The sequence below is a fragment of the Labeo rohita genome, chromosome 9 (genome assembly GCF_022985175.1).
Source record: "Labeo rohita strain BAU-BD-2019 chromosome 9, IGBB_LRoh.1.0, whole genome shotgun sequence".
Classification (NCBI taxonomy): Eukaryota; Metazoa; Chordata; class Actinopteri; order Cypriniformes; family Cyprinidae; genus Labeo; species Labeo rohita.
This window is the reverse complement of record NC_066877.1, coordinates 26,271,828-26,298,489: the sequence shown is the minus strand read 5'-3', so window position 1 is coordinate 26,298,489 and position 26,662 is coordinate 26,271,828. Positions and strand designations below refer to the sequence as shown.

General features: G+C 35.1%; 2 protein-coding genes and 1 long non-coding RNA gene across 3 annotated transcripts in view; 1 reads left to right on the top strand and 2 right to left on the bottom strand.

The window, feature by feature from the left end:
- Positions 1–525: 525 nt before the first annotated feature.
- LOC127170390 (uncharacterized) lies at positions 526–2,867 on the bottom strand. The gene is made up of 3 exons (XR_007828366.1): positions 2,731–2,867; positions 787–871; positions 526–630 (listed from the first exon to the last, which is right to left on the bottom strand). It is a non-coding gene; the product is annotated as an uncharacterized LOC127170390 (long non-coding RNA).
- A 72-nt stretch (positions 2,868–2,939) lies between these two features.
- Positions 2,940–7,981, top strand: myl1 (myosin, light chain 1, alkali; skeletal, fast). Its single transcript, XM_051118251.1, has 6 exons — positions 2,940–3,142; positions 4,191–4,218; positions 6,139–6,282; positions 6,488–6,661; positions 7,261–7,338; positions 7,468–7,981. Exons 1-6 carry the CDS (start codon positions 3,014–3,016, stop codon positions 7,494–7,496), a joined length of 582 nt encoding a protein of 193 aa, XP_050974208.1. The 5' UTR covers positions 2,940–3,013; the 3' UTR covers positions 7,497–7,981.
- A 2,074-nt stretch (positions 7,982–10,055) lies between these two features.
- The window catches only part of map2 (microtubule-associated protein 2), a 128,162-nt gene continuing 111,555 nt past the window's right edge, over positions 10,056–26,662 (bottom strand). Inside the window, 8 exon segments of the mRNA XM_051118247.1 lie at positions 10,056–11,329; positions 12,321–12,433; positions 12,924–13,005; positions 15,451–15,543; positions 22,426–22,745; positions 24,194–24,250; positions 25,213–25,357; positions 25,700–25,885. Of these exon segments, the coding sequence (XP_050974204.1) occupies positions 11,114–11,329; positions 12,321–12,433; positions 12,924–13,005; positions 15,451–15,543; positions 22,426–22,745; positions 24,194–24,250; positions 25,213–25,357; positions 25,700–25,885 (1,212 nt within the window). The 3' untranslated portion in view covers positions 10,056–11,113.

Here is a 26,662-nt window from a genome sequence, read left to right as displayed (position 1 = left end):
GTTTACAATATGTCGTTTCATACTATTGATTTACAATATGTCATTTCATCTTACTGATTAATTTTATGTTTTAACTAAATGAATGACTTTTGTTATACATTTAAACATTAAAGTGACAGTCCACCCAAAAAAATTCACCAAGAATCAAGTTTTGTTTTCCACTGACTTCCATTATATTTTTACAGATTTTGAAGATTTTGTTGGTAAGCAAACAGTTTTGGTTACCATTGTATTTTTTGACCATACAATGGAAGTCAGTGGGAACTAAAAGTGTTTGGTCACCAGCATTCTTCAAAATATCTTCTTTAGTGTTTCACAAAATAAAAGTAAATCACACAGGTTTTGAAAGAAGGCCAAAAATCTCTGGTATGCCAAATCTGACACATACTACAGAAGTTATTTTGGGAAATCTTGCGTATTCCAACGAACTTAATGACTCCTCCCCACCCCAACAATCATATCAAATAACCAAGTATGCTAAAAGTGAATTAGCTGCTAAAATCATTAAGGGCTGGAGAGGGGGTTGTTGGTTCTGGTGGGCAGGTGGATGGGACGAGAGAGGGCAGGTTTTTAAGAGAAGGTGCTTCTAGACGGCAGGGGTGAGTCCTGATGACAGCTGGGGGGCTGCAACTGAAAGGGGGTCAGAGAAAGCGGGTCCAAGGGGAAAGCAGGGGGGTTGAGAAGGGTGAATGAATATCTCCAGTCTCTACGTTACTGGCCCACCTCTGGGGTGGGGAAAGGGCCTGCAAGACATATTTAGATGGGAGAGAGAGGGGGAAAACTCACTCTGTGCACTCTGTGGAGTAACAGGCATCAGCAGCTGAGGCCTCCTTAAGACGTCTAGGCTCCATTAACTCCCTTGATGTCTAGGCTGAGATGAACAAAGACGTTTACTCACTCATTGTCACTATCAGCTTTCATTCACTTCACAGTTATATTTCTCTCTGCCTCTCTGTATAATTTCTCAAACTGTCTGCACTTTGCTCATACACTTCCATATATATAATGATGACGAACACTAACGAATTTGGATGCTGGAAGAGTTCCACTCTTCAAATGACATCTCTGTCTGCTCTGATGACCCATAACTGTAAAAACCCTTGGGCTTTGAGCATGTAGAGGATGAGTCTGATAAAGTTTGCATTCAGTGCATGGGAATTTTTTTAAACTTAAATTTTATTTTGAAAGTGGAAAATAGAACCAAACACCACATAAAGTAGTGAAGAACAGAACAAAATATTCACAATGTTATCACACAAATGAAAGTGGCAAACAAAAAAACTGAAAGAAATGAAAACTTATACAGTATAGTTTTAAATTACATAACCAGTCAAAAGATTTTCAATGCTTTTAAAGAAGTCTCTTCTGCTCAGCAAGCCTGCATTTATTTGATCCAAAATACAGCAAAAACAGTAAATTTTTTTACAATATTTTTACTATTTAAAGTTGTTCCTGTGATTTCAAAGCTGAATTTTTAGCATCATTACTCCAGTCACAGATCCTTCAGAAATCATTCTAATATTCTGATTGGCTGCTCAAAAAACTATTATTATTATGTTAAATTAAACAGGTTTCTTTGATGAATAGAAAGTTCAGAAGAACAGCATTTATCTGAAATAGAAATCTTTTGTAACATTATAAATGTCTTTATCATCACTTGTGATCAATTTAAAGCATCCTTGCTAAATAAAAGTATTAATTTCTATAATTTCAGGAGGATCATGTGACACTGAAGACTGGAGTAATGATGCTGAAAATTTAGCACAGGAATAAATTACATTTTAAAATATTAAATAAAATAAAAAAACAGTTATTTTAAATAGTCAAAATTGTACTGTTTTCGCTGTACTTTGGATCAAATAAATGCAGGCTTGGTGAGCAGAAGAGACTTCTTTAAAAAAACATTAAAAATCTTACTGTTCAAATACTTCTGACTGGTAGTGTATATCCTATATTTTTGCTTCAACAAAATAGCCACCTTTCATTCACTCTATTCAAAGCTGTACATTTTAGATCAATTACATTTAGTTGATCATTGATGTTTTGCAGACGACTTCCTTGTTTGGCTTTTGTCATGCCACCTTCACTTAAGTGACAACATACCAGCTTACTTTCATTTATTTTGGAGAAAGTGGTCACATTCTAGCCACCTGTCCTGGTATTTATAGCCATCAGCTGGTCCCATTCCCCAATCTTTAAACCATTATTGTTAGGATGTAAGCATTTAGTAATTACATGACAAAAGGTTTTGACAAATAAACTGTAGAAATAGAAAAAGTGCTTCATGTAATTACAGCTAACTTGCTTTATTCAGGTAAAAAGTACATTTAATATGACTGATTCACTGATTCAATAGGCCTACAGTGTTTTTGTTTTTTTAATGTATAAGTTTTAAAGAAAACACTTATGATATATATCATATTTAAATGTAGGCTAATAAAGATACTGTATATATCGAAAGTAATTTCTGTGAGCAACAAAGATGCAAATTTCGCATCTTTAATGAAAGTGTTTGTTTTGTCAAATTATAAAGAAAACTGCTGTAACGACTCGTTTTTACTATGGTAGCTTTTACCTCACGCGTTTTACCTCAATAGATAGCCTAAATGACTACAGTTTTGTTTGTAAACTATATACACATCATAAATATTTTACAAAAGTCTCCCAAATAAACGCCGCTTGCGTCATCTCTTCACTCCTCACGTGAATTACCAATATTACAGTCAATACCTTGAAGAAAATTCCCGGGTACTTGTCTCCTCCTTCAGTTGAAATGAGATTTACGACTCTCGACTCTCCCCGCGCTTCGCCCCCTTCTCCATTTCGGGCGCACAAGCCCTCCTCTCTGTGACCAACGACCCAATCCGCTTGTGTATCAGTCTGACATCAACTCTGAAGTAAATTATACGCGTATATAAACATGTATACTTACCTTGAGAATGCTGAGTATCCTCCAAGCTGTGGTCCACTCCCTGTGTTGACTTCCTTCCCGGCGAACAAATAGACTAAAAAAATGGCACCTAAGAAGGACGCTAAGAAGCCCGAGCCTCCCAAGAAAGCAGAGCCCGCACCTGCCCCAGCTCCCGCACCCGCACCCGAGGCCCCACCTAAACCCGCCGCAGTAGATCTGTCCGGCGTGAAGGTAACGACCACTCCTGTGATACATGACATCAAACAAATAGATGTGCAGTGAAAGTTCTTTGAATTTTTTCTTCAGACTTTAAAATGATTTTTTTTCGTTTAACTAATTTTTTTGCACTATTTACTAAATTTATTTATTTATAATGAATGCTGATTGGTTAATGGTCCGCATGACTCCAACTCTGCACCAGAATAATGTTCTGTTATTATTTCCATGTCAGTTATTACAATTAAGCAAAAAAATCAATTAGATTTGTATTCTAAAACCTGTCGTCGTATTGGTTATTTATGAAAATGCCTGCATTAAGGTAGCCTTACACTTTATAATTGCTTTCATAAATGCATGTAATCAGATTGAAATGGAGCTGTCATGAAAGTTTGAGCCATATTTAATTATATAACCTACTGATCTGTGAAGCATATCATATTTGTTCATGAATTAAATAATTATGCAGTTGCCAAAGGTTGTTCCGTGCCTGATGACTGCAGAAAGCATCTATTATTGGCGGATGATTCAGCACCACGGATAGTTCAGGATAGGCTAAGTTCTGTTTTTCTCTACGTAACTACAATCAAACGTAACACCCCTTTTCTGATTGGCCCTGATAGCCAAAAGTGGAGTAGGTTCACATGGCCAAACATGGAGCTCCTTACTGTTCTGTAAGCAGCTGAGGAACTAAATTAAGCATGCCAAGATCTGGGGCTCTCACTCTTCGGGTTTTCTATTAAAGCAGCTGTTTGTGAATGACTCACCTGTCATAACACTGTGATGGATTTTCTGAGGTGCTGAAAATCATTCCACATCTTCAGGCCATGCACATGGTCTGCCTGATAGATGTAGTGGAAAATCAATGTGCATCACTGATTATTATTTTGCAAAATAAAATGTGCTATTCTCAATATATATTCTTTGCCTATGTAGTATAAAGCAGATTTAAATAGCTGTCATGATGCCATATATTTGAAATTGCATAACAAGCATCTGTTAAGCATAGTATACTATGTTTGACTTATGAGACTGAATAAAAAGTACCTCTGTTTTCCTGCAGGTCGATTTCAGCCAGGACCAGTTGGAAGGTGAGATTATTTTTTATAGACCCTATGACTTTTGATTACAAATAAGAGTTTATATGGGGTTTGGTGCTTAAAATAATGAAGAATAGGTAATAGGTGAATGCAGTAAACCACCTGTGTCAAATTCCCAAAGTGTTCTGGGATTTACTTCTGTTGTGCTATAAAGGTCAAGCAGTTCCATGCAACTTGACAGTTAATTTGCACCATTGTCCGGGCCTGCGTGTTACGTGGAAGAATGTGATCGTTGCTCAGTGAGAGGCAGCTTTCAGCAGCCTGGGTGTGAGTTACACTGCAGTCAGCATTCTGCCCTCACATGGTACTGCCTTTATATGGAGGGAGTTATATTCTTGGGAGCGCATATCAATTCCAAGACGACTCTTTGAATGTCTCCCCCCGCCCCGTCACGTCTTTGGTGGCAGCTGGCTTTGTTCGGAAATCAGATGAAGCTATTAATCTTTTAGCAGATCATCTTCCAGTGAACCAACAGACTCGTCACATTCATAGAAATAGTGAGCACTGATTATTCAATCTGCTCATTTTTGGTTTAAATATGAAGAATGTAAAAAGCTTGATAGGTAAACATATCTTATTTTGAGATATCCAAATAAAATACATGGTCTACAAATAAAAACACGATAACTATACGTTTTATTTTTTAAATGGTTACCAAAACTGAGACTATAATTTCTATAGCAGACAACTTTATCTCAATATGTACAGATTTAGAAAAAACTGAGAGTGAAAACTGACATTAAATCAGTAAAAAGTTCAATCGTTATCAAAGTTAATGGGTTTTGCTTTTGTTGGGGCAGAAATGTTCTTACAAATGGGCAAAACTTGTTTGTTTTTTTAATATTCAAAATACATTCAAAAGACAAAAACACACAACAAACTTACTGAAACGTTATCTAAAACCTAAAAGCAGAAAATATAACAATAAAATCTAACTTAAAATAATAACAAAAACTATTCTATTTAATATTTCAACTATACATTCAAATTGCTTCATTAAAGGTAATTTGTCCAAAAAAAGCTTAACTATAAGCCATTTAGATGTTGATCCGCAACAGGGTTGTTATAGTTAACTAAAACTAAAACCATAAAAACTATACTTTAAACTAATTAACTGAAATAACTTAAAATATATTTTAAAAAACATACATAAATTTATTTCAGCTAGGTTTCAAGAAAACATTTTCATGTACTTTAACTTGATGTAATAATAAACTGAAAATAATAAATATGAAAATAAACAAATAAAAATGAATAAAACTATAGACATTTAAAAACAACAAAAACTAATAATAATGACAAAAACACACAACAACATTACTAAAACTTTATCTGAAACTGAAATCAGAAAATATACAAATAAAATCTAATTTAAAATATTAACAAAAAACTATTCTATTTAATATATTAATATTTAATCAAATGATTAACTGAAATAACTTGTCAACTGAAATACAATAGAATATATTTTAAAAAAGTACATTAATGTATTTCAGCTAGGTTCCACGGAAACATTGCACCTTTTCATGTACTTTAACTTGATGTAATAATAAACTGAAAATAATACATTTATAATGAAAATAATAAATATGAAAAACTGAAATAAAAATTAAATCTATATATATTTTAAAACAACAAAAAACACCTAAATTACTAAAAGATTATTAGCTAAAATAAATGGGTTATTAAAAGCCTTGCACATGTAAGTTAAAAATGGGCGCATCCTCTCTTAAAAATCAGGTGTAGAGCGCAGTGTAAATACAGTAGAATTGCATCAACCAAAAGTGTGAGTTGTGGGTGGGATTATCGTATGAACCACCAATAGCAGAGAGGCATGTATTTAGGAAACCTGTTTGTGCACAGAAATTACACATTTCATTTTTACCTAAAACAATATCTCCACAATTCCAGATTACAGGGAGGCCTTCGGACTTTTCGACAGAGTCGGTGACAACAAAGTAGCCTACAACCAGATTGCAGATATCATGCGTGCACTGGGACAGAACCCAACCAACAAAGAGGTTAACAAGATCCTGGGCAACCCTACCGCTGATGGTAAGTGGATTTGTTTTTTTCTTTTTTAAAACTTTTAGTTAGCTACTCCCATTAGCACTGTCGGGAGCTTTTGCGATAACATATTTCAGATGTCTATTTGTTTAACTCATTGAGATAGATTTGGTGACAGGTGCTTGCGGTTCATTTTTTCACTACTACATCTGCCCTCTGTGACCCCTCCATTCACTTTTGACCCCATTTACAGAAATGGCAAACAAGAGAGTCGAGTTTGAGGCTTTCCTGCCCATGCTGCAGTTTGTGGTCAACAGCCCAAACAAGGCAACATACGAGGACTACGTTGAGGGTCTGCGTGTATTCGATAAGGAGGGCAACGGAACAGTAATGGGTGCTGAGCTGCGTATCGTCTTGTCAACACTGGGTAAGCGGCCAAAATGAAGGGGTTGATTGCATTACTACTGTACTTCCATATCAGTATCTTTGTTGGAAGTGGAAGTGTTGTTAATTGGAAACAACATGTGACCCACTCCATCCGTTCTCGACCTCTTTGAACCTCATTTAAATTCATTCATTTATTTATAGGCTGGTTCAGTGATGTTAAGTATTTTTGAATTTAGATATTACCGTTTTTTTCAAAGTAGTTGAAAACCAATAATATCATAAACAAATTTTGGGAAAATTACCTGTAGAGATATTAAACAGTTTCCCCATGTTTTGACAGAATTAGGAGATTTATTCACAATTTGAACTGTATATTTCCACATACAGTAGCTTATGTTTTCATGCTATAACTTATTTTATTATGAAATTTGAAAGACATTGTTTATTCAAAAATATTACAGTGAAAATCTGGAAATTCCATTTTTTTAATAAACTCCTTTTGCCACAAACAGCTTGTTAATACTTTGAAATAATTCATAGATTTCGTCAAACAACCTATATCAGTTTAAATGCATTTTTATGATATGCATCAGTCTGTTAAATGACTTAACCAACCTATTTTCCTTTCTTTTCTTACAGGTGAGAAAATGAATGAAGCTGAGATCGATGCTCTCATGCAGGGCCAGGAGGATGAAAATGGCTGTGTGAACTATGAGGGTCAGTTAAAATACTTTCTCACTGAACATTTCGTAACTACAGTAAAAAAAAATGAATGATTGACAATTTATAGAGATAATGTTTGTGTTGTCCTGTAATTCTAATTCTATCTGTCCATCCTAAACACAGCTTTCGTCAAACACATCATGTCTGTGTAAGAAGTCGGAGTTGTGAAGAAACTGAAGTGTTTCTCCAGATTCCATGATGTCAGGACATCCACACAATGTTTCCAAAACCAACTCAGAAACGGATGAAAGGGACACGGGATGTTAGTCATAAACAATTATTTTGTTATTTGTGTTTCCTATTTTTTTTGTTCCACTTGACTCCCATTTCTTTTGTCCATTCTTGGAAGCCATTCATATTTTTTTCCAGCCGATTTTCTTGGTGTTGTTCGTGCCGGGACAAACCTCTCCGTAGCGGAACGGTTGTGAGGGGTGGGGGGTTGTGGTGGTCGGGGGGGCATCGTAGTTACACAAAATACAAACCACCCCCTTGACCCCTCACTGCCTGGATCGCAAAGTCAAAGGTGCTAAATATACTGCCATTAATGGACTGGCTGCATAACCTCCTTCCCCTTTCCCCAGAGTCTTAATTTATTTTTTGCCTCTGTCAATTCTCATAATAAACTTTTCACAAACTAGCACCCTTATTGTGATTAATGTTGTCATAGTCAGCACACAAGACAGAAAGGCAAGTCATAGGTAAGTGGAACAGGTGGGTAAACACGACTGATCATTTATATAGCTCAGCAGTAGTAGACTTTAACTCAGTTCGCTAGGGATATAAAGTTAACATGAACATTTATTCACAACCCTTTTTACTTCCATGATTTGTTTTGATTCAGAATGAAAGAGGATATTCAACATGGAAAAAAAGTAGAGGATGGGACTTTATTGATCAGGACTTAATTGGATCAGGAAAAACAGGAAGGTTGTGGCTGCACGTTATTTTACAGTACATGTACTTACAGTGTACTTACCTAAGAAAGTACTGGTGATATAATGTAACTACATGAGGTATATTATTGTATAGTAACTAGTTATTGTAATTATTTATAATAAGTACATAGTGTGTACATGAGGAACAGGACTGTAAAATAAAGTGCTGTCAAGATTGTTTACAATAAGACCAGAAATGTGTGTCAAGAATGAAAAAAGGAGCCAATTTTGACTTAATGCTGACTTTAAGTTAACATTACGATAGCCTAAATAACCTGCAAATAAATATCCAATGAAACACTAGACTGAGTCGAGACTGTTTTCATTAATTTACTGTTGGTTATGCTACAAATGACTTAAAATGACTAAAATGAAAAGACGATCGGAGTTGGTTAAAAACTGAAAGTTGCAAATTTGTCAAATTTTGGCTTTGTGACTTGCATTTAAAATGCAATATAAGCCAACAACTGCATATAAATCTGTTCTCAACATAAGAGAAGCTTGAAAGTTACCATCTAGTTTTCCACCAAATTTAAAAACGGTTTAAGTTTGATAAAAGCCAAAAAGACAGCCATAAATATTAGTAATGTAATCTTACTGTTGTTCTGTAAAATTATTATTAAACATTTGTTTTGTTTTGTTTTTTGTGTTCTTTTTATAGTAAAATATTTATCTATGGTAATATATTGCCTTTTTGATTTGTAATTTAATTTAAAATAAATTGACTGACAGACTGCAACGGTTTGAGTTAAAAATCTTCGTTTGTGTTCTACTGAAGAAACAAAGTCACCTACATCTTGGATGCCCTGGGGGTAAGCAGATAAACATCAAATTTTCATTTTTGGGTGAACTATCCCTTTAAGTTTAAAGTGAGTTTCTATGGTTAAAGGATTAGTTCACTTCCAGAATAAAAACTTTCTGATAATTTACTCACCTCTATGTCCTCCTAGATGTTCATGTCTTTCTTTCTTCAGTCAAAAAAAAAAAAAAAAAAGTTTTTGAGGAATAATGATTTTTCTCCATATAGTTGAGTTTAATGGTGGTCACTCAATGCAGCATTTGTGATTAAAAATGCTGCATTTGTGGTTTTGAGCCCTTTGACGCTGCATTGAAACTGCAGTTTGGACCTTCAACCCGTTGCCCATCATCGAAGTCCACTAGATGGAGAAATTCCTGAAATGTTTTCTTCAAAAACCTAAATTTATTTTGCAATGAAGAAAGAAATACATGAACATCTTAAATGTCATAGGGTAAGTAAACTAAAGTGAACTAATCCTTTAAGGAGCAGTTTTTTTTGTCTTGGACTGTTTAATTCACAACAATAGATTTCCACTTACCTTTTCTAAAATCACTATAACGTATGGCTTATAATGTCCTAGAACGTGGCTTATTGGTTTTTACAGTTTTTTAAACCTGTAAGGAGGCAACAGTACCACAACCATAAGTCATTGAACACTTCACACACACAAAGTCTAAAAAAAAAACAGATCGTTTTTTTGTTGATTTTCTGTATTTTTATTTTCATAACTGATAAGGGCATTTATAATCCGTATCATACCAACAGGAGAAAAACTGCGTACATCTATGTGACCTTTTAAATACATTTACAGCAGCTGAGGGAATCGGGAAAAGGGTGGGTAAGGCTCAGAGGGGCCGAGAAAACACAGAAGCCTACGAATGACAGCTGATCTAGAGGAAAAGGGGCAGGGGAGAACCACAAGTGACGAGAAAAAATATACTGGAGTACTGTGTTCAAACAGATGCAAGCGGAGTGAGTTTCCTTTTTAATGTTTTGATTTGTCTGTTTCTTTTTCCACTTCCTAAGAAAGAAAACTAAGCATCCAAGCAGGAATCGCAAACGAACACAGGGCCTAACACACCGACAGAGTCCCGAGGAGCTGCTCCCTACGAGCAGGTCTTACATGATTCACGTACACCCGGAGCCCTTGAATATCTTTGCGTAACCGTAACGTCATCGTCTCGTGTAAATCGAAGCACGAATCTGCTTAAACTGTGTTTAACCGACAAAGATCCACGGAAGCAACGGTTTCTTAACGACAGCAAAAGCAGGGGTGCGGTCATCCGAAATAATGTACAAGCTAAACATCGTCGCTAGTATCTACAAAACATGATGTGTTCATTTTATTCAATGTTTCAGCAAATAACTTACTAAAATCCCTTGAAATAGAAAATAGCCTCTTTTGTGTACTAGAATACATGCTCGTCATACTATCTAGTGTTTTTTTTTTTTTTTTTAATGCAATTGTACAGGTATAAGTTACCGGAGGAGTAATCGTTTCTTTTTTTTTGATTGAGCATGAGATGTTGAGACAAAGAGCTGGCATAATTATAAATATATTCCCTTATAGTGTATATCGTGTTTGATCGTACGTGACTCGCAGTTGAGATGTTTTAGAGTCCATGCACTGAATGGGCAAAATAACACGTGCAGCATGAGATCGTCGCGCCACATTCCCATATATAAAACCGACTTTTACGCAACACGCTTGACACTGACCCTAAACCAGCTTTTGAGGCCACTGTCTGTACACAACCATAAAAAGTCACATGTAACATGGGTAATAAAAAGCACTGGTACCTCTCTAGCTAATTCATTATTCATTAAAATAACCAAAACAAAAAAAAAAACAGATCAATTTTTTTCCATTTCAGATAGTCACAACAGGGTACTGCGAGACTGTTGGTTGATGAATAGGGAAGTGTGAAAATGGGAAGTGAATTTGTAGTCTTCCATAAATACCAGAGGGAGGAAAGGTGAACTGTGACACCACTGAAGGGGACTACTGGAGATCAAACAGAGACTTTTGGGGAATTCACAAGCCTTGTTTGGCCAGGGCGGCGGTCACATCCTCGGCCAGCGTGGCCAGCTGTGGCGACTCGAGCATGTTGATGCTTCCGGACGAGGACATGTGGCTGTGCCGGTGAGGAGAGGTGCCGCCCGACAGCCTGAGTGTCTCGATCATAATCTCCGCTCCGTGATCCACGCGTGCTTTAGCCACATCACGGAACATCAGCTTATGGCTTTCGATCTTGGGAAGGAGGAAATAGGAAGTCATGATGGTCACTTAAAGAAGAACTCCACTTCCAGAACAACAATTTACAAATGATTTACTCACCCCCTTGTCATCCAAGATGTTCATGTCTTTCTGTCTTCAGTCGTGAGGAAATTATGGTTTTTGAGGAAAGCATTTCAGGATTTTTCTCCATATTATGGCCTTCATTGTTTCTGATTTTAAACTTCTAAAATGTAGTTTAAATGCAGCTTCAAAAGGCTCTAAACGATCACAGCCGAGGATAAAGGGTCTTATCTAGTGAAGCGATCTGTAATTTTTTCCAAAAAACTAAAATTTGTATACTTTTAAGCACAAGCTTGTGTAGCGCTAGCTCTGGGATGCGTGTCCACAACACTACGAATCACGTCTAAGTTCATTGTCTGTGTACTCCGGCTCAAAACGGTAGAGTATGGCGAAAAACTCCATCTTTTTTTTTCCTACAACTTTTAGTTTTTGTTTGTAAACAGCATTTGACTTACTTGCACTTCCTTAGTCTTTGCACATTCGCTTTGTAAACACTGGGTCTGTAGTTCCGTCTACGTTCCGCGTTACCTTTCGACGTGATTCAGTAGTATGTAGCGTCGTGGATGTGCATCCCTGAGCCTGTGCTACACCAGCTTTTATGCTTAAAAAGTATACTTTTAAATGACGGCGTTTCGCTAGATCAGACCCTTCTTCCTCGGCTGGGATCGTTTAGAGCCCTTTGAAGCTGCATTTAAACTACATTTTGGAAATTCAAAATCAGGGCACCAATTAAGTCCATTATATGGAGAAAAATCCTGAAATGCTATCCTCAAAAACTATAATTTCTTTATGACTGGAGACAGAAAGACATGAACAACTGGGATGACAAGGGGGTGAGTAAATTATTTGTAGACTGTTGTTCTGGAAGTGGAGTTCTCCTTTAAGTCATCTTCGTGTATGATGTGCGACGGGTAGGTAAGAACATCTGCTTTTGTGTACTCACCTGTACATGTCCTCCTCCAGGCATATGGTGGGCATTATCCAGGGAGCCCACCTTTGCATGGGCTTTTTCTCTGAAGTCCAGCTTCACGCTCTCTATGCGCACATTACCACCGCCTGAGACACAGACAGAGTCATAAAACATTCACATTCAAATCAACCTCTCGTTTCTCTGCTGGTGCAATCTTAAAGAAACTAATTACCAGACCTTTTAAGATTTACACTACAGTGTCAAGATTTACACTACAGTTTAAAAGGCTAATATTCTAATTTACTGCTCAAAAAACATTTATTATTATTATTAACAATTAGACACACCTGAAATAGCTAATCAAGCTCTTACTAGGCAAACTAGAAACTTCCCGGCAGGTGAGTTGAAGCAAATTGGAGCTAAACTTGAAGGACACTGGCCCTCCAGGACCGAATTTGGACAGGCATGGGCTAAATCACTTGAAATGGGTTTGGCAAAGGATGACATTAAAAACTTAACCACAAGATGGAACTGTTGTACCACCCAATAATCTAGCTTGGTGTTTTATGCTTTAAAAGCAATCTGAATGACACTGCAAATTTCCAGTCTGTGGTTAAAACTCATTAGCATGCTCACCTGGCCTGTGGCGGATGTTGTCCAATGATCCGCACTTAGAGGTCACATGACTAAGATCAATCTTCTTAGACTGAATATGAACCTGTGAGAAACACCAGAGGTTGAGAACATTACATAAAACATAAACTGGATATAAAACATAAGGAGTCACCCAATTCTTCTTCACATATGATGTTGCGATGTAAAAAAAAAAAAAAATTACTGAGCAATAACTGATGATCTTAAAAAGGCACAGAGAACTACTCCAGAGCTAAATGCATTAAAATGGTTAACTGAGCTGCAAATCAAGCAGAACTGATCCATATGCTTTAAATGCCACATATCACAAACACAGCATCAGATCACTGAATCAAATAACAGACATTCAGCTGTTTAGATGTACATGGCAAAGTTAACACTGCAGTGGGTGGATTCTAGCTTATTTGGGCAAAAACAAAGTCAAACTTCAGTTATTTCAGAATATTAAATAACTGTTCTTACTGAGAAGCTTGGTAAATATTGATAGAAATCTTTCATTTCCACCAAATAAAAGTGATTTAGGCCTCAACCTAAACTAAACAGACAGCACAAGTAATGTTTTCTGCTAATCAAATCCATGACCTTGGCCTTGCTAGTGTCCTGCTCTACACAGTGCGGTCATTATAGCTTTGTTGTAATAGTCACTCACACTGACTGACTGCTGCTGCGAGGGAAAGAAAAAGCAAATGTGATTGAAGCACAGACATGACTCAGCACAAACCAGCTCTGACATTTCGAAAACACCGGTCAAGACATTTCTGTTGGCAATATGCACAATCAGAAACAAAGGAGAGACTACGACTCTGTCCCAAAACCTAGTGAGCTGACTATGTAGCATCATGGCCCTTTTGGATTTTTAGGCATAATGGTACTGCCGGTCAAATTGTGAAACATTGTTGTATTTATCCTTTGCAGCGAAAGCAATCCCAAAAATGCACTGCAACAAACTTCATAAAACAATTAGGATGTCGGTTTTTGTAATATACATAATTTAGTGTCGAAACTAAATAGTAAACTACTCTAATCTAATTCAACATTGATTATTGTGACACTAAAGACTGGAGAAACAGCTTTTCCATCACAGCAATAAATTACATTTCAAAATACACTACCAGTCAAAAGTTTCAGATTTATAATGTTTTTAAAGTCTCTTCTGTTCACCAACCTGCATTTATTTGATGCAAAATATGGCACAAAAACAGTGAAATTTTGAAATAGATTTTACTATTTAAAATGTTTTCTATTTGAATATATTTTTTAAATGTAATTTGTTCCTGTGATTTCAAAGCTACATTTTTAGCATCATTACTCGAGTCACATGACCCTTCAGAAATCATTCGAATATTCTGATTGCTCAAAAACTTCTATTATTATTATGTTGAAAACAGTTGAGTAAAAAATTTTCAGGTTTCTTTGATGAATAGAAAGTTCAGAAGAACAGCATTTATCTAAAATAGAAATGTCTTTATCATTACTTTTGGTCAATTTAAAGCATCCTTGCTATATAAAATTTAAATTCTACCATTTCTTTCCCAAAAATGATAAAGTTTTTATTTCAGATAAACACTGATCTTTGGGTCTTTCTATTCATCAAAAAATCCTGAAAAAAACCACCGGAATAAATCACATTTTAAAAATTATTCAAATAGAAAGCAGTTATTTTAAATAGTAAAAATATTTGACAATTTTACTGTTTTTGCTGTACTTTTGAAACAAATAAATGCAGGCTTGGTGAACAGAAGAGACTTTAAAAAAAAACATTAAAAAATCTTACGGTTCAAAAACTGTTAGTGTTAGTGTATATTCAAATAGAGAGCAGCTATTTTAAATTGTAATAACATTTGACAATATTACTGTTTTCTGTAATTAAATAAATGCACCCTTGGCAGCAGACAGCAAGGCAGCTAACTAGGTTTTGAAACAAAACCCAACAAGTACGTGTAATAGAGGAGATCTTGAAACCTAAAGAAAACAAGAACAAGAAGCTATGAAGGTTGCTGCAACTACTCCATGATACAGTCTGTCGAGCAAAACTGTAAATACATAAAGTAAATATACAAATGAACACATTTCTTTCTCAAACAGAGAATTATTGAAAAGAAGGTTGATGATGTGTTGTCTAATTTTGATATGACTTCCATACAGTCGACACACAAGTGTTGATAGGTCAACATCAAACACCTGCATTACAGTCTACAAATATATACATATGGGGTGTATATATTTTCACAAGATGAACAACAAGAAGGGACTTCAGTATTGTATATTAGTCGATATACAGGTTTTCCTGTGTACACTTTGTCCTAGCTGTAGCATTGAGCATTCAGTGCAGCAGAAATGTGTCTGGAACATTTCTAAGTTGAAAGTCTAGCACCCTCAGATCCGGAAAGGGAGCAAAATGTTCAGATTTAATCTGACTGGACAGAGTAAAGGGTCACAAACCGTGGAGGTCTATTGGCTTTGGGAAAGAAGGAGAGAGAGACATAGGGAGAGAGGGAGCAGTACATACATTGCCTCCACGGGGCGAATGCTTCAGATTATCCTTGGATCCGCACTTTGACTGTACGTGACTGAAGTCCAGCTTCTTGTTTAAAATTTGAATCTAGAAAAATACAAAGATATGTGGCTCTTTTAATGAAGATGGAAACACACCCACAAACATGCACACGCACATACGGACAGCCGTTAGCCGTGCATTGTTGAGACAGATCAGTATTCAAAGGCGGTAAGCTGACAACCCACAACATCAACCAAACTCAATGTGCTCAGCCAAAAAAATCAACCAGGCAATGCCTAGTCCATAAAAGTGAAGCACTGACAAAGCAACAAAGTTGAGCAGAGGTCAACTTTATGCAAAAGTGCACCAACACAATGTGGCGACAACCAATTCGCAGTGAAGAGGAATGTCTGCCTGCTAGCAACCAACAGTGCAGAGACAATGTGATTTAATCACTGTCAGCATGAACACCCCTTAAGGGTTAAACTGCAACTGTATTCATTGTTGACACTGTTTCCCACACTTAGACCCCCATATGCTGCATCAGCACAAATAAGAAAAGCTTTCACTTACTTTATGCTAATTAAAGCTGTAAGTTTCTCCATTTGGTGGAAGCATCACAATGAAGGGCTGAATGAACACCGAGGTAATTCCGGCTAACATGTAAAACTCTCCCTCGTCCTAACTCCTGCAAATGTCAGCTTGACTTCTTGATGGGGTCCTGATTAGCACCATTTTCAAGAGTGCCCAAGAGATCATCCTATTAAGTATGGATTTTGTGAGTCACTCTGCAGGACTCACTAATTGACCATATGCACGGAGCGTTCTTTAGAACTCTCGTATAATGATAAGCCAGCTCGTAAATTTCCGGTGTAGCTCATTGTATATGTGCTATATATAGGTGGAGACTCTTGAGGCTACTCTCCTGCCTCGTTCTTATCAGAAACGGATAGGGGTGTGACGAGACACTTATCCCACGAGACGAGACACGAGATTAGGTTCACGAGATCGAGACGAGACAAGATTTTGAAACTTTTCTTAAGAAATCCTCAGTGATGTTACAGTGACCAGTGTTACAATCCATTTAGGTGTTACTGCAGTGGAACAGACGACTTCAACAGTGCACTCACTATCAAGCTGTTGTAGTAGCATGCTTTTAACTGGCCTCAGCTGTTTTCAAAGACAGTGTTAATTTATTAGGGAATAGGGATTTGGACCTGGGCTGGTTCAGAAAGCAGGTCAAAGTGAGCAACTGTAATCAATGTTGCTGAAATCTCTTGAACACACACTCGTACACACATATCGGTCTACCGGGAGACTGCAAATCTGAAGGAGGTGCACATAATACTGATGCAGAGGGGCTGATGGAGAACAAAACACAGATGATGACCCTTCAGGGAGAGAGACAGCTCCACTAGAGCCTGAGTAAGCGTCTGTGTTTGGTGTCCAGAAATACATGAGTCATGAAAGTTCATGACTCTACATACACTCTTCAAGCTATGACATACTCAAATGTTGTAGGTTCAGCTGTGAGTGATCAAATGTGCCACGAAACATACACAAACACACATACACAGATGATGTTAAATGGGTCATATAATGAGGGAGCCATGAGCATGTACTGCAACATTCAGAACTTAAAACTTCCACCAAAGTTCAGAGCATTTCTTACCCTGGACCACAAAACCAGTCTTAAGTAGCACGGGTATATTTGTAGCAACTGCTAAGAATACACTGTATGGGTCAAAATTATCTTGGTTTTTTTTATGCCAAAAATCATTTTGATGTTAAGTAAAGATCATGTTCCATTAAGATATTTTGTACATTTCCTATCGTAAATATATCAAAACTTAATTTTTGATTAGTAATATGCATTGCGAAGAACTTCATTTGGACAACTTTAAAGGTGATTTTCTCAATATTTAGATTTTTTTACACACTCAGACCCCAGATTTTCAAATAGCTGTATCTCGGCCAAATGTTGTATTATCCTAACAATGAAAAGCTCAATGGAAAGCTCATTTAACAGCTTTCACATGATGTACAGTATAATTAAAAAAAATATGACTGTTTTTTGTGGTCCAGGGTCACATTTATTGAATTTAAGATACAAAAAAGCTCATTTTAAATGTGCATTTTAGCGACAATATTTTCAAAGTCTTAAAAGCACAGCAGCACAAACAGCAGAACAAAAAAATATATATATATATATTGGGGTTGCAAAGTTGGAAGTGAAATATAGTCATGAAAAACTAAACTTTGAAAACTGTTAAAATCACTAACAATTTAAATGGACCTAATGGACTTTTATGATATAATCTCAACAGGATTATTACTATATTATTACTCACTTTTGGGTGGGAAAGTTAGAAGTCAAATATGGTCATGAAAAACTAAATGTTAAAAAAAACTTGGGGAAAAAAAAACACTAACAATTTAAACGGACTATTACTCTACAGGACTAATTGGTGACAAAATCGTTTAGAAATAGTAACTTTTCTCTCTTTACATTTTAAAATAATAGTGTGTGTAAATATATGACCAGTCAAATAAAATAAAATAAAATAAAATACATATTAAAAACAATGCTGATCAAGGCACAAATGGACTTTTTCTTTATTTTTCTGGTTATACACTAAATTCTAATAAATAATTTCTAAAGTCTTATACTGTATACTAAGATTTAAGAATTAAGGTATGATATGATCTCAACAGGAATGTCAAAATGTTATATATTGTATGAAATAAATATAATCATTAATTACACTACAAATTAAATATTTAATATTGTCTGTTATGATGAAAAATACTTTGGAGGAGAAAGAAAAAAGGTACAACATCAAAATCACAATCATTTTTAAAATGATAAATTAAATGATCAAATACAAATTACTACTAATTATATTTGTAAAGTATATTTCATAACACTTTACAATAAGGCTCCATTAGTTAATGTTAATTAATGTACTAACTAACATGAATGATACATTTATAACAGTATTTATTCATCTTTGTTATGTTAATTAATAAAAGTACAGTCATTGTTTGTTCATGTTAGTTCACAGTGCGTTAGCTAATGTTAACAAGTACAATTTTTTTTCAGTTTAATAATGTTTTAGTAAATGATGAAATGAACATTAAGATTAATAAATGATGTACAAGTATTGTTCATTTTTAGATCATGTTAACTAAAGTTGTTAACTAATAAACCTTATTGTAAAACGTTTCCATATATTTGTAAAGCAAAAACATTTTAGATTTGTTTAAAAGAGAACAGATGCGAATATCTACATAACACAGCTCTAAAATCAATGCAGCTTTTAGATATTTTACAATATTAATCTAATGAAATGTCCTGACATTTTTAAACATGCATATGCTTTCCGAGTTTATTTGATTTTCAAATCTTTTTCAGACTGTCCCTGTCCGCTTCAGTGGTCCTCAGTAGACATATTATGTCATTAAGGCACAGACAGGCACGGCACTCTTACCCAGTCTCACACTTGGGCAAACACAGACTGGCAGTGGCCGCCACATGACCGGTCACTCAACCCTGAGAGACTGTGGCTCATGTCACTGTCTCTTAGACCTGTTCTGTGAGTGACTATGCTGGGGAGACACCCGTTGTCATCCAGGGGTGAGGGAGCATTTGGGCCCAGACAGATTCAGGCCATGGCAGAGGTTATACAACACGCCCCTCCTCAGGGTGTCCTGAGTGCCCTCAAATGAACTCCAAAGCCATTTTCACTAGATGACTCATCACTGTGAAGTCTACAGGACTCACAAGGACTTGAGAAACTAGCGACAAACTTAAAAAGTGATGATGACTGAATTGCTTAAATCATGCAGTTTTAATCTTTGTAATTATTTTGAAATAAAATGAGGTTTTCTACTACTGTACTATTAAAATCAACCTTAAATCAAGGTCTCACACACTGTATTAAGTTAAAATCACTGTTAATTATTATTTTGAAAAAACTTTTTTTCTGATGGGAAAAAAACTAACATTATTAATATTGTTAATATATTACTAACGTTAGGCCTATTTAATCTATTCACTCTCTGATCTTTAGAATTAATTTGAAATATTTTTTCATTAATGTACTTTTAACTTTTAATTCAACATAAAATCAAAGTTTTATACAATGTTTTAAGTGGATGCAACTTACTCCACTAACACTACAAATGGACTTCATTGGGGGGGGGAAGTTTTAAAAACAATATCATAATAATACACCCTCAATAGAAATCTTAGCAAATTAATAAAAAAAAATAATTAATTTAAAAAAATACTAAATATTTTTTTAAAACATATGTAAGTGGCCACTTTTCCCAGTCGAGTAAATCAAGTACTGTCTAACATTTATCCTTAGTTAATATTGCTTAAAACTGAATTAATATTAAGTTTTTACTTCAAAAGTGCAAGAAAGATCTTTCCCCCTTAAAAAACAACAACAACAACCACACAATTTCTCAAGAATTGAAATCTTACATACTGTCTCTAAGACATACATGACAGACAAACTCAATTACTCCAATGTCACTTAATGTCCTTCCTTATAGTTTTTCACTGCAGTCTTGACCCCAGTAACCTCACAATCTCCCACTCCTCTGGCTGATGAAATCCTTTTCTCTGCACTGCTGCACTCTGCCACAAGCAAGACATAAACATGTCACTCCAACACGCAGCCTACACCCTGGTCATTATTGCAAGCAATGCATGAAATGACCTAAAAACACAAGGGGTGTTTACATCACAAGCCTGTCCCCATTGTCCCTGCTGAACTCTGTTCAACCCAGGAAACAAACCTTCCGGTAAAGACCAGGGGTGTGTTTCCCAAACGCACACACGGTTGCATTGGAACTTACAACCATAGTTAGCTAAAGATGCTTTTGGGAAACACACCCCAGTATGTCCCAGACCTAGGAGGAAAACCACCCCGGTGTATATCTGTATGTGCATTTATGTGTTTATACTCAAATTTTCCACAATCCCAGAATGCAATCCAGTTGTTGTACAATCTACTACATAATACAAGAATTCTGAAACAGAGTTCTGTAACAGAACAGTCTAAAATACTAAACACAGTCACACAAATATCACATAACTTATTTTTCAGTTCTCAGGCAAAACTTAATTTTTTGAAAGTGTTAAAAAAATGTATATATTTACATTTAAATACATATTTTTAAACTACCATTCAAAAGTCTGGGGTCAATACGATTTAATGTTTTTGCAAAAGTCTCTTTTTCTCACCATGACTGCATTTATTTAATCAAAAATACAGCAAAAACAGTAATATGGTGAAATAACTTTACAACTTTACTTGTTCTATTTTAATATATTTCAAAATATTTATTCAAATGCTTCATTTGTGTGTGTTTTAATACATTAATTTCTTTTAAAAAATCTTACTGACCCCAACTTTTGGTATACTAATATCAAATATACCATAAAAATAACATAAAAAACATATAAAAACATAATGTAATAAATGATACATTTACTATATATCATGACTATAACTTCGGTGTACACTACCAATCAAAATTTTTTGAACAGTAAGATTTTTAATGCATTTATTTGATCTAAAGTGCAGCAAACGCTAAAATTTTAAAATAATTTCAGTATTTAAAATAGCTGTTTTCTATTTGAACTTATTTTAAAATGCAATTTATTTCTGTGATTTCAAAGCTGAATTTTTAGCAGAGTATAATTTTTTTAGGTTTCTTTAATGAATAGAAAGTTTAGAAGAACAGCATAACAGCATTTATCTGAAACAGAAATCTTTTGTAACATTATAAACATCTTCATCATCACTTTTGATCAATTTAAAGTATCCTTGCTAAATATTAATTAAATATTAATTTAATTGAACTAAATATTAATTTCTGTAATTTATAATACTGACTCCAATATTTTAACTGGTATAGTGTATAATGTTACCAAAGCGTTTTATTTCAGATAAATGCTGATCTTTAGATCTTTTTATTCATCAAAGAATCCTGAAAAAAAAATGTATGCAACTGTTTTAAATATTGATAATAATAAAAAAAAATGTTTCTTGAACAGCAAATCAGCATATTAGAATGATTTCTAAAGGATCATGTGACACTGAACACAGGAGTAATGATGCTGAAAATTTAGCTTTGATCACAGAAATAAATAACATTTTAAAATATATTCAAATAGAAAGCAGTTATTTTAAACAGTAAAAATATTTCACAATATTACTGCCCTTGCTGTATTTTGAATCAAATAAATGCAGGCTTGATGAGCAGAAGAGACTTCTTTAAAAAAACATTAAAAATCTTACTGTTCAAAAACTTTTGACCGGTAGCGTACATTTTAATTAGGACCGTCAATTTAACAATTAATTATAAAAATATACAATTAATTGAATCTACCTGGCATATAAAGGTTTTTTAATGACTGACAGCCCTAATATTCATTTATAAGAAGTAAAGAGCTATGGTCTGATGACAGGTAACATGAGTGATAATGTAAAGTCATAATTGTTATCTAAAAATATATAAAAAGAGAAAATCAAATGAAATATCTTATGTTAACACTGTTCTATTAAATGTGGCTATTTTAGATATTCAAATAACAGGAGGTAAAGTTTTGGACCAAGTTTTGCTCCATGTGATGGAAAAAAAAATGCCATGTCATAAGAATACATTACCTTTCAGTCAGGCAAGAAACAAGTCAATCTAAGACGAGTGAACTAGCCCAACAGCTATTATGTGCAGCCATTAGTATGCACACGGTGAATTGATACATGCGGACACAAGGCAATAGTGATGAGTGCGAGACACAGTAAAGCACACTTGAAAGGACAGTGTGCCCACAGGGGACAGAATCGACCCTGAAGGAGCATAACAACAGCAAGAAAGACAGATGGCGTAGGGGAAAAGAGAGTGGATAGCTGGCTATTAGCATCAGCTGAAGTGTAATCAGGACGAATTGTGAGCATTTGGACTTGCCTGGCCCCCCTTGGGCTGGTACTTGATGTTGTCAGTAGAACCGATCTTGGATTTGACGTTCTTGAGGTCAGGCAGTGGCTGGTTAATGACGCGCAGCTGTTTGGGTGTAGTCGCCGGGGATTTCGGAGGTGTTCGGATGATGGCCACTTTCTTTTCCTGGGACAGCAGGCTGAGAGATTTGGGGGTGCCCGGAGTGTGGGGGGTGCCTGGAGTACGGCACGAGTAGCTGGGAGGGGTGCCAGGGGTGATGGCCGTGGACCCGGGCGTGCGGGGTGTGGAGGTGCCACTGCGGGCCGAGCGGGACCGAGCAGTCTCGACGCCTTCAGTGGAAATAGAAATTAAGCAGTTTAAATGCTAGGAATTAGGAAGTGCAACATCAGCAAACGAATGCTCATATTTTCACACAGAAAATAAACAGTGGAGTCTAAAATCCATTAGTCAAAATGCTCCTATTATGCATTTTTTAATCTTTTTTATATTATATTATACAACAATTATAGAGAAAGCAACAGCAACACTGCATAATGTACTGAGATACTGAGACTTGTTTTCATAAAGTTGTTTTTAATATACACTGATTATATGCATGTTTTGTTTGATCTTTGTTTTTTTTTAAGGAATTATTTATTTTATTCAGCAAGGATGCATGAAATTGACCAAAATTGACATTTATTTATAAATCTACATAACTTTTATTAAAGAACCTTGAAAAAAGCATCAGTATTTCCATTGTTCCAATGTTCCAATGTTCCAATGTTATTGTTAATAAAAAATGTTTCTTAAGCACCAAATAAGTATATCAGAATGATTTCTCAAAGATCAAGCTATTTTAAAATACAATCAAACAGAAAATTGTTACTTTTAATGGTGATAATTAGTAATATTTCCCAATAGTACTGTTTTATAATATTACCTAAGATCACAATTTTTAAAATATATATTATATTTAATATATTTAAAAATATATTAATTATTTGGTCTTTAAACTGATTTTTTTTCACTTGCTTTGTATAAAAAAGTTCCTTTAAATGGTAATACTATTTCCCAATGTTACTGTTTTTATTAAATTAATAAATATTAAATAAATATGGACCTGGTGAGCACAAAAGGCTTCTTTCAAAAGAATTAAAAAAGTACCCAAGACCACAATTTTTTCAATAAATAATACAATATATATATATATATATATATATATACACACACACATAATTATCATTATTATTGTTGTTATTATTTTTAATATTTGGTCTTACTACAGATTTTTTTACTTGCTTTGTATAAAAAGTAAAATCTGAGTCTTATGCAATGTTGCTTCTCAAGCAAGTGCAACTTGTTTTAAAGATTTTTAGATCTTTTTATTGTAAAACAAGTAAAAGTAGACTAGTCAGAAGTCCATTTTTCAGACTTTTGATCCCCACTGTAGGCCATAATGCATACAACCATTTTTAATGGACTTGAAATGGCACAAACACAGGAGAAATGTTTATACTTACATGCATAACGGAAAAGCTAAGATGTAGACATAAAAGTAAACAAGACTTATGTATAACAGTGCCTATGAAAATTATTCACCCTTTTTGGATTAGTTTGAATTAGTAGATGAGTTGTGAACTTTGTGGTTCCAAAGCTGTAACAAAATGTGCGACTGAGGTGAATAACTTTTAATGGCACTGTATGTTTTGATGGTGAATGTTTCCTTGTACAGGACTGCAGGTATGAAAGACTGACCACAAACAGGGTAAAAACATTAGGGACTGATCCTCTATACCTGTCATACTATGAGACCTGCCTGTCCTGTGCTCTGCTTTGACTTCAGTACGGAACGCTACAGGAGCAGGGGAAGAGAGGGGGTGAGTATATAGTGACTATGAGTTAAAGAAAGTGTGTAGATACGGAAGTAGAGGTTATATAATAAAATGTATTTGAAATACATTTATTTCCTGCTAAGTATACAGTAGTCAACACCTGAAGTGGATCAAAACTTTTCATCAAAGTTGTCCTAAAACTAAAACAATACCTGTTCTTGTCTTAGGACAACTTTGATGAACTTTTTTGAACCACTTCAAATGTTGACTACTGTACTACAAATACATGTACATATTCATGTACTTAATAAAATACCCTGCAATTGTACTTTTGATACATTAAACCAATAAATTCTTAAAGTCTACTAAACTGGAAGAGCTAATTTTGTACTTAATACACTTTAATTGTTTGGAAGTTGTGCTTAAGTCCAACTAAAGATATACTGAACTATATCTGATTGTGCTAAAGTGGAACAATTAAATGTATACTTACGTAACCTTAAATTTCTTGCATTTAAAGACAAAAAGATCAAAGATCATACAATCCTCATCAACACTGACATTAAAGACATTAAAGGTTTAATATTAAGAATGTGCATTGTGCACAAGTAGTACTCGAAATACAGTTTAATTATAATTATTAATATCAGTCTCCAGCAATATGTCAGTAATATATGATAACTATACTTAGTATGAAATAAATGTATTTCAAATATATTATTTTTTACTAGAGAAAATAGATGTGAATGTGTCCAAAAAGCTGTAAGGAAACACTTCAGGTTCTTCAAGAACCTCACCAAAAGAGGTTAGATTAGTGCTTCTTTCATAAATTTTGCAATGCATACTGGCTTTTTATGACAGAAAATATGCATAATAAAACAGGCAATATTGATAAAATTATTCACTATTTTTATTTCTATCTAGAGATAGAAACAATCAAAAATATACAGTGATTTTACAGTTACAAGAAAATGGCTCTTACATGTGGGCCTGCGTGGTGCTGTGGACCCAGAGCTGGTAATGGAAGTGGAGCTCTCCTCATGATCAGCCATGTGTGGACGGCGGGTTAGTATGGATGCTGGCCGTGGAAGGGACGACCTCTTCTCTGGGCTCCGAGAACCACCATCCTGAGGACAGAGCCATTAATCCTGTTAGAAGCATGGTGAACGTAATGGGATTGTTCACCCCAAAATTCAGATTTCCTCCCCTCATGTCATTTAGCATTATTTCTTCTTAAATGTTATGGAAAATACCTCTTTATAATTACATTATAAACATTTATTTTTATTTTTCCTTTTGTATTCCACATAATAAAGACATTAAGATTTGCAACAACATGAGGTGAGAAAATCATTTATTTTCACTTTTAGGTTAACATATTTTAGGATGGCTTGCTCTTTGGAAAGTTCTAGATTAGTTACTATTGTGCAGAAGCAAATAGTTTTCGAACCATCTCGCTCCCTGCTTACCTTTACAGCATATGAATTTTGTGATACTTGTGGGCCCGCTGAAGAAGGGCGGGGCTCATAAAGATCTGCCTCCACCAACAGGCTCCTTTTATTGGAGGAGCCGGCCGAGTTTGGCCGGGCCGGCAGCAAAGCCTCGGCCCGAATTTTAGAGGTGGGGATCTTTGTTAGTGTTGTGGGATTGGAGGTCTATGATGAGAGGAACACGGACAGATGAGCCATTCATGCACAGTGAAAATGAAACCAAAAAAATGAGCAGAAAATGATGAAAATCAGCATGACAGCATGTTTAACCAAACGAAATGAGCAACATCTGACCACACATTTGCGGGATACAAGGGCATACACCAGAATGTAGAACAAAATAGACAAGCACAAAAAAAAAAAAAAACATGTCTAGTTTCTCTAAATGTAGTGTTAGTACATGCTTGAGAGGCCACTATGTGTCTATATCTAACTATAAGATTAAAGGAAATAAGGTAAAAAAAAATCATGCAAACATGTAAAACAAACACAAAACAGATATGAGATGGGATGTACAGGCAATACAAGAATGGAAACCAGGGGCGCAAAGATGCTATATACAGTTGAGGTCGAAAGTTTACATACACCTTGCAGAATCTGCAAAATGTTAAGAGGGATTATACAAAATGCATGTTATTTTTTATTTAGTATGGACCTAAATAAGATTTCACATAAAAGACGTTTACACATAGTCCACACAAAAAATAGTTGAATTTATAAAAATGACCCGGTTCAAAAGTTTACACACACACTTGATTCTTAATGCTGTGTTGTTACCTGAATGATCCACAGCTGCTTTTTTTTCTTTTTTTGTTTAGTGATAGTTGTCCATGAGTCCCTTGTTTGTCCTGAACAGTTAAACTGCCTGCTGTTCTTCAAAAAAATCCTTCAAGTCCCACAAATTCTTTGGTTTTTCAGCATTTTTGTGTATTTGAACCCTTT

What these genes read in the sequence shown, in the direction of transcription:
- myl1 (XM_051118251.1), top strand. Translation starts at nt 3,014, where the DNA reads ATGGCACCTAAGAAGGACGCTAAGAAGCCCGAGCCTCCCAAGAAAGCA. An exon ending in TATCGTCTTGTCAACACTGG is followed by an intron (nt 6,662 to 7,260) that starts GTAAGCGGCCAA and finishes CTTTTCTTACAG; the next exon opens with GTGAGAAAATGAATGAAGCT. An exon ending in TGGCTGTGTGAACTATGAGG is followed by an intron (nt 7,339 to 7,467) that starts GTCAGTTAAAAT and finishes TCCTAAACACAG; the next exon opens with CTTTCGTCAAACACATCATG.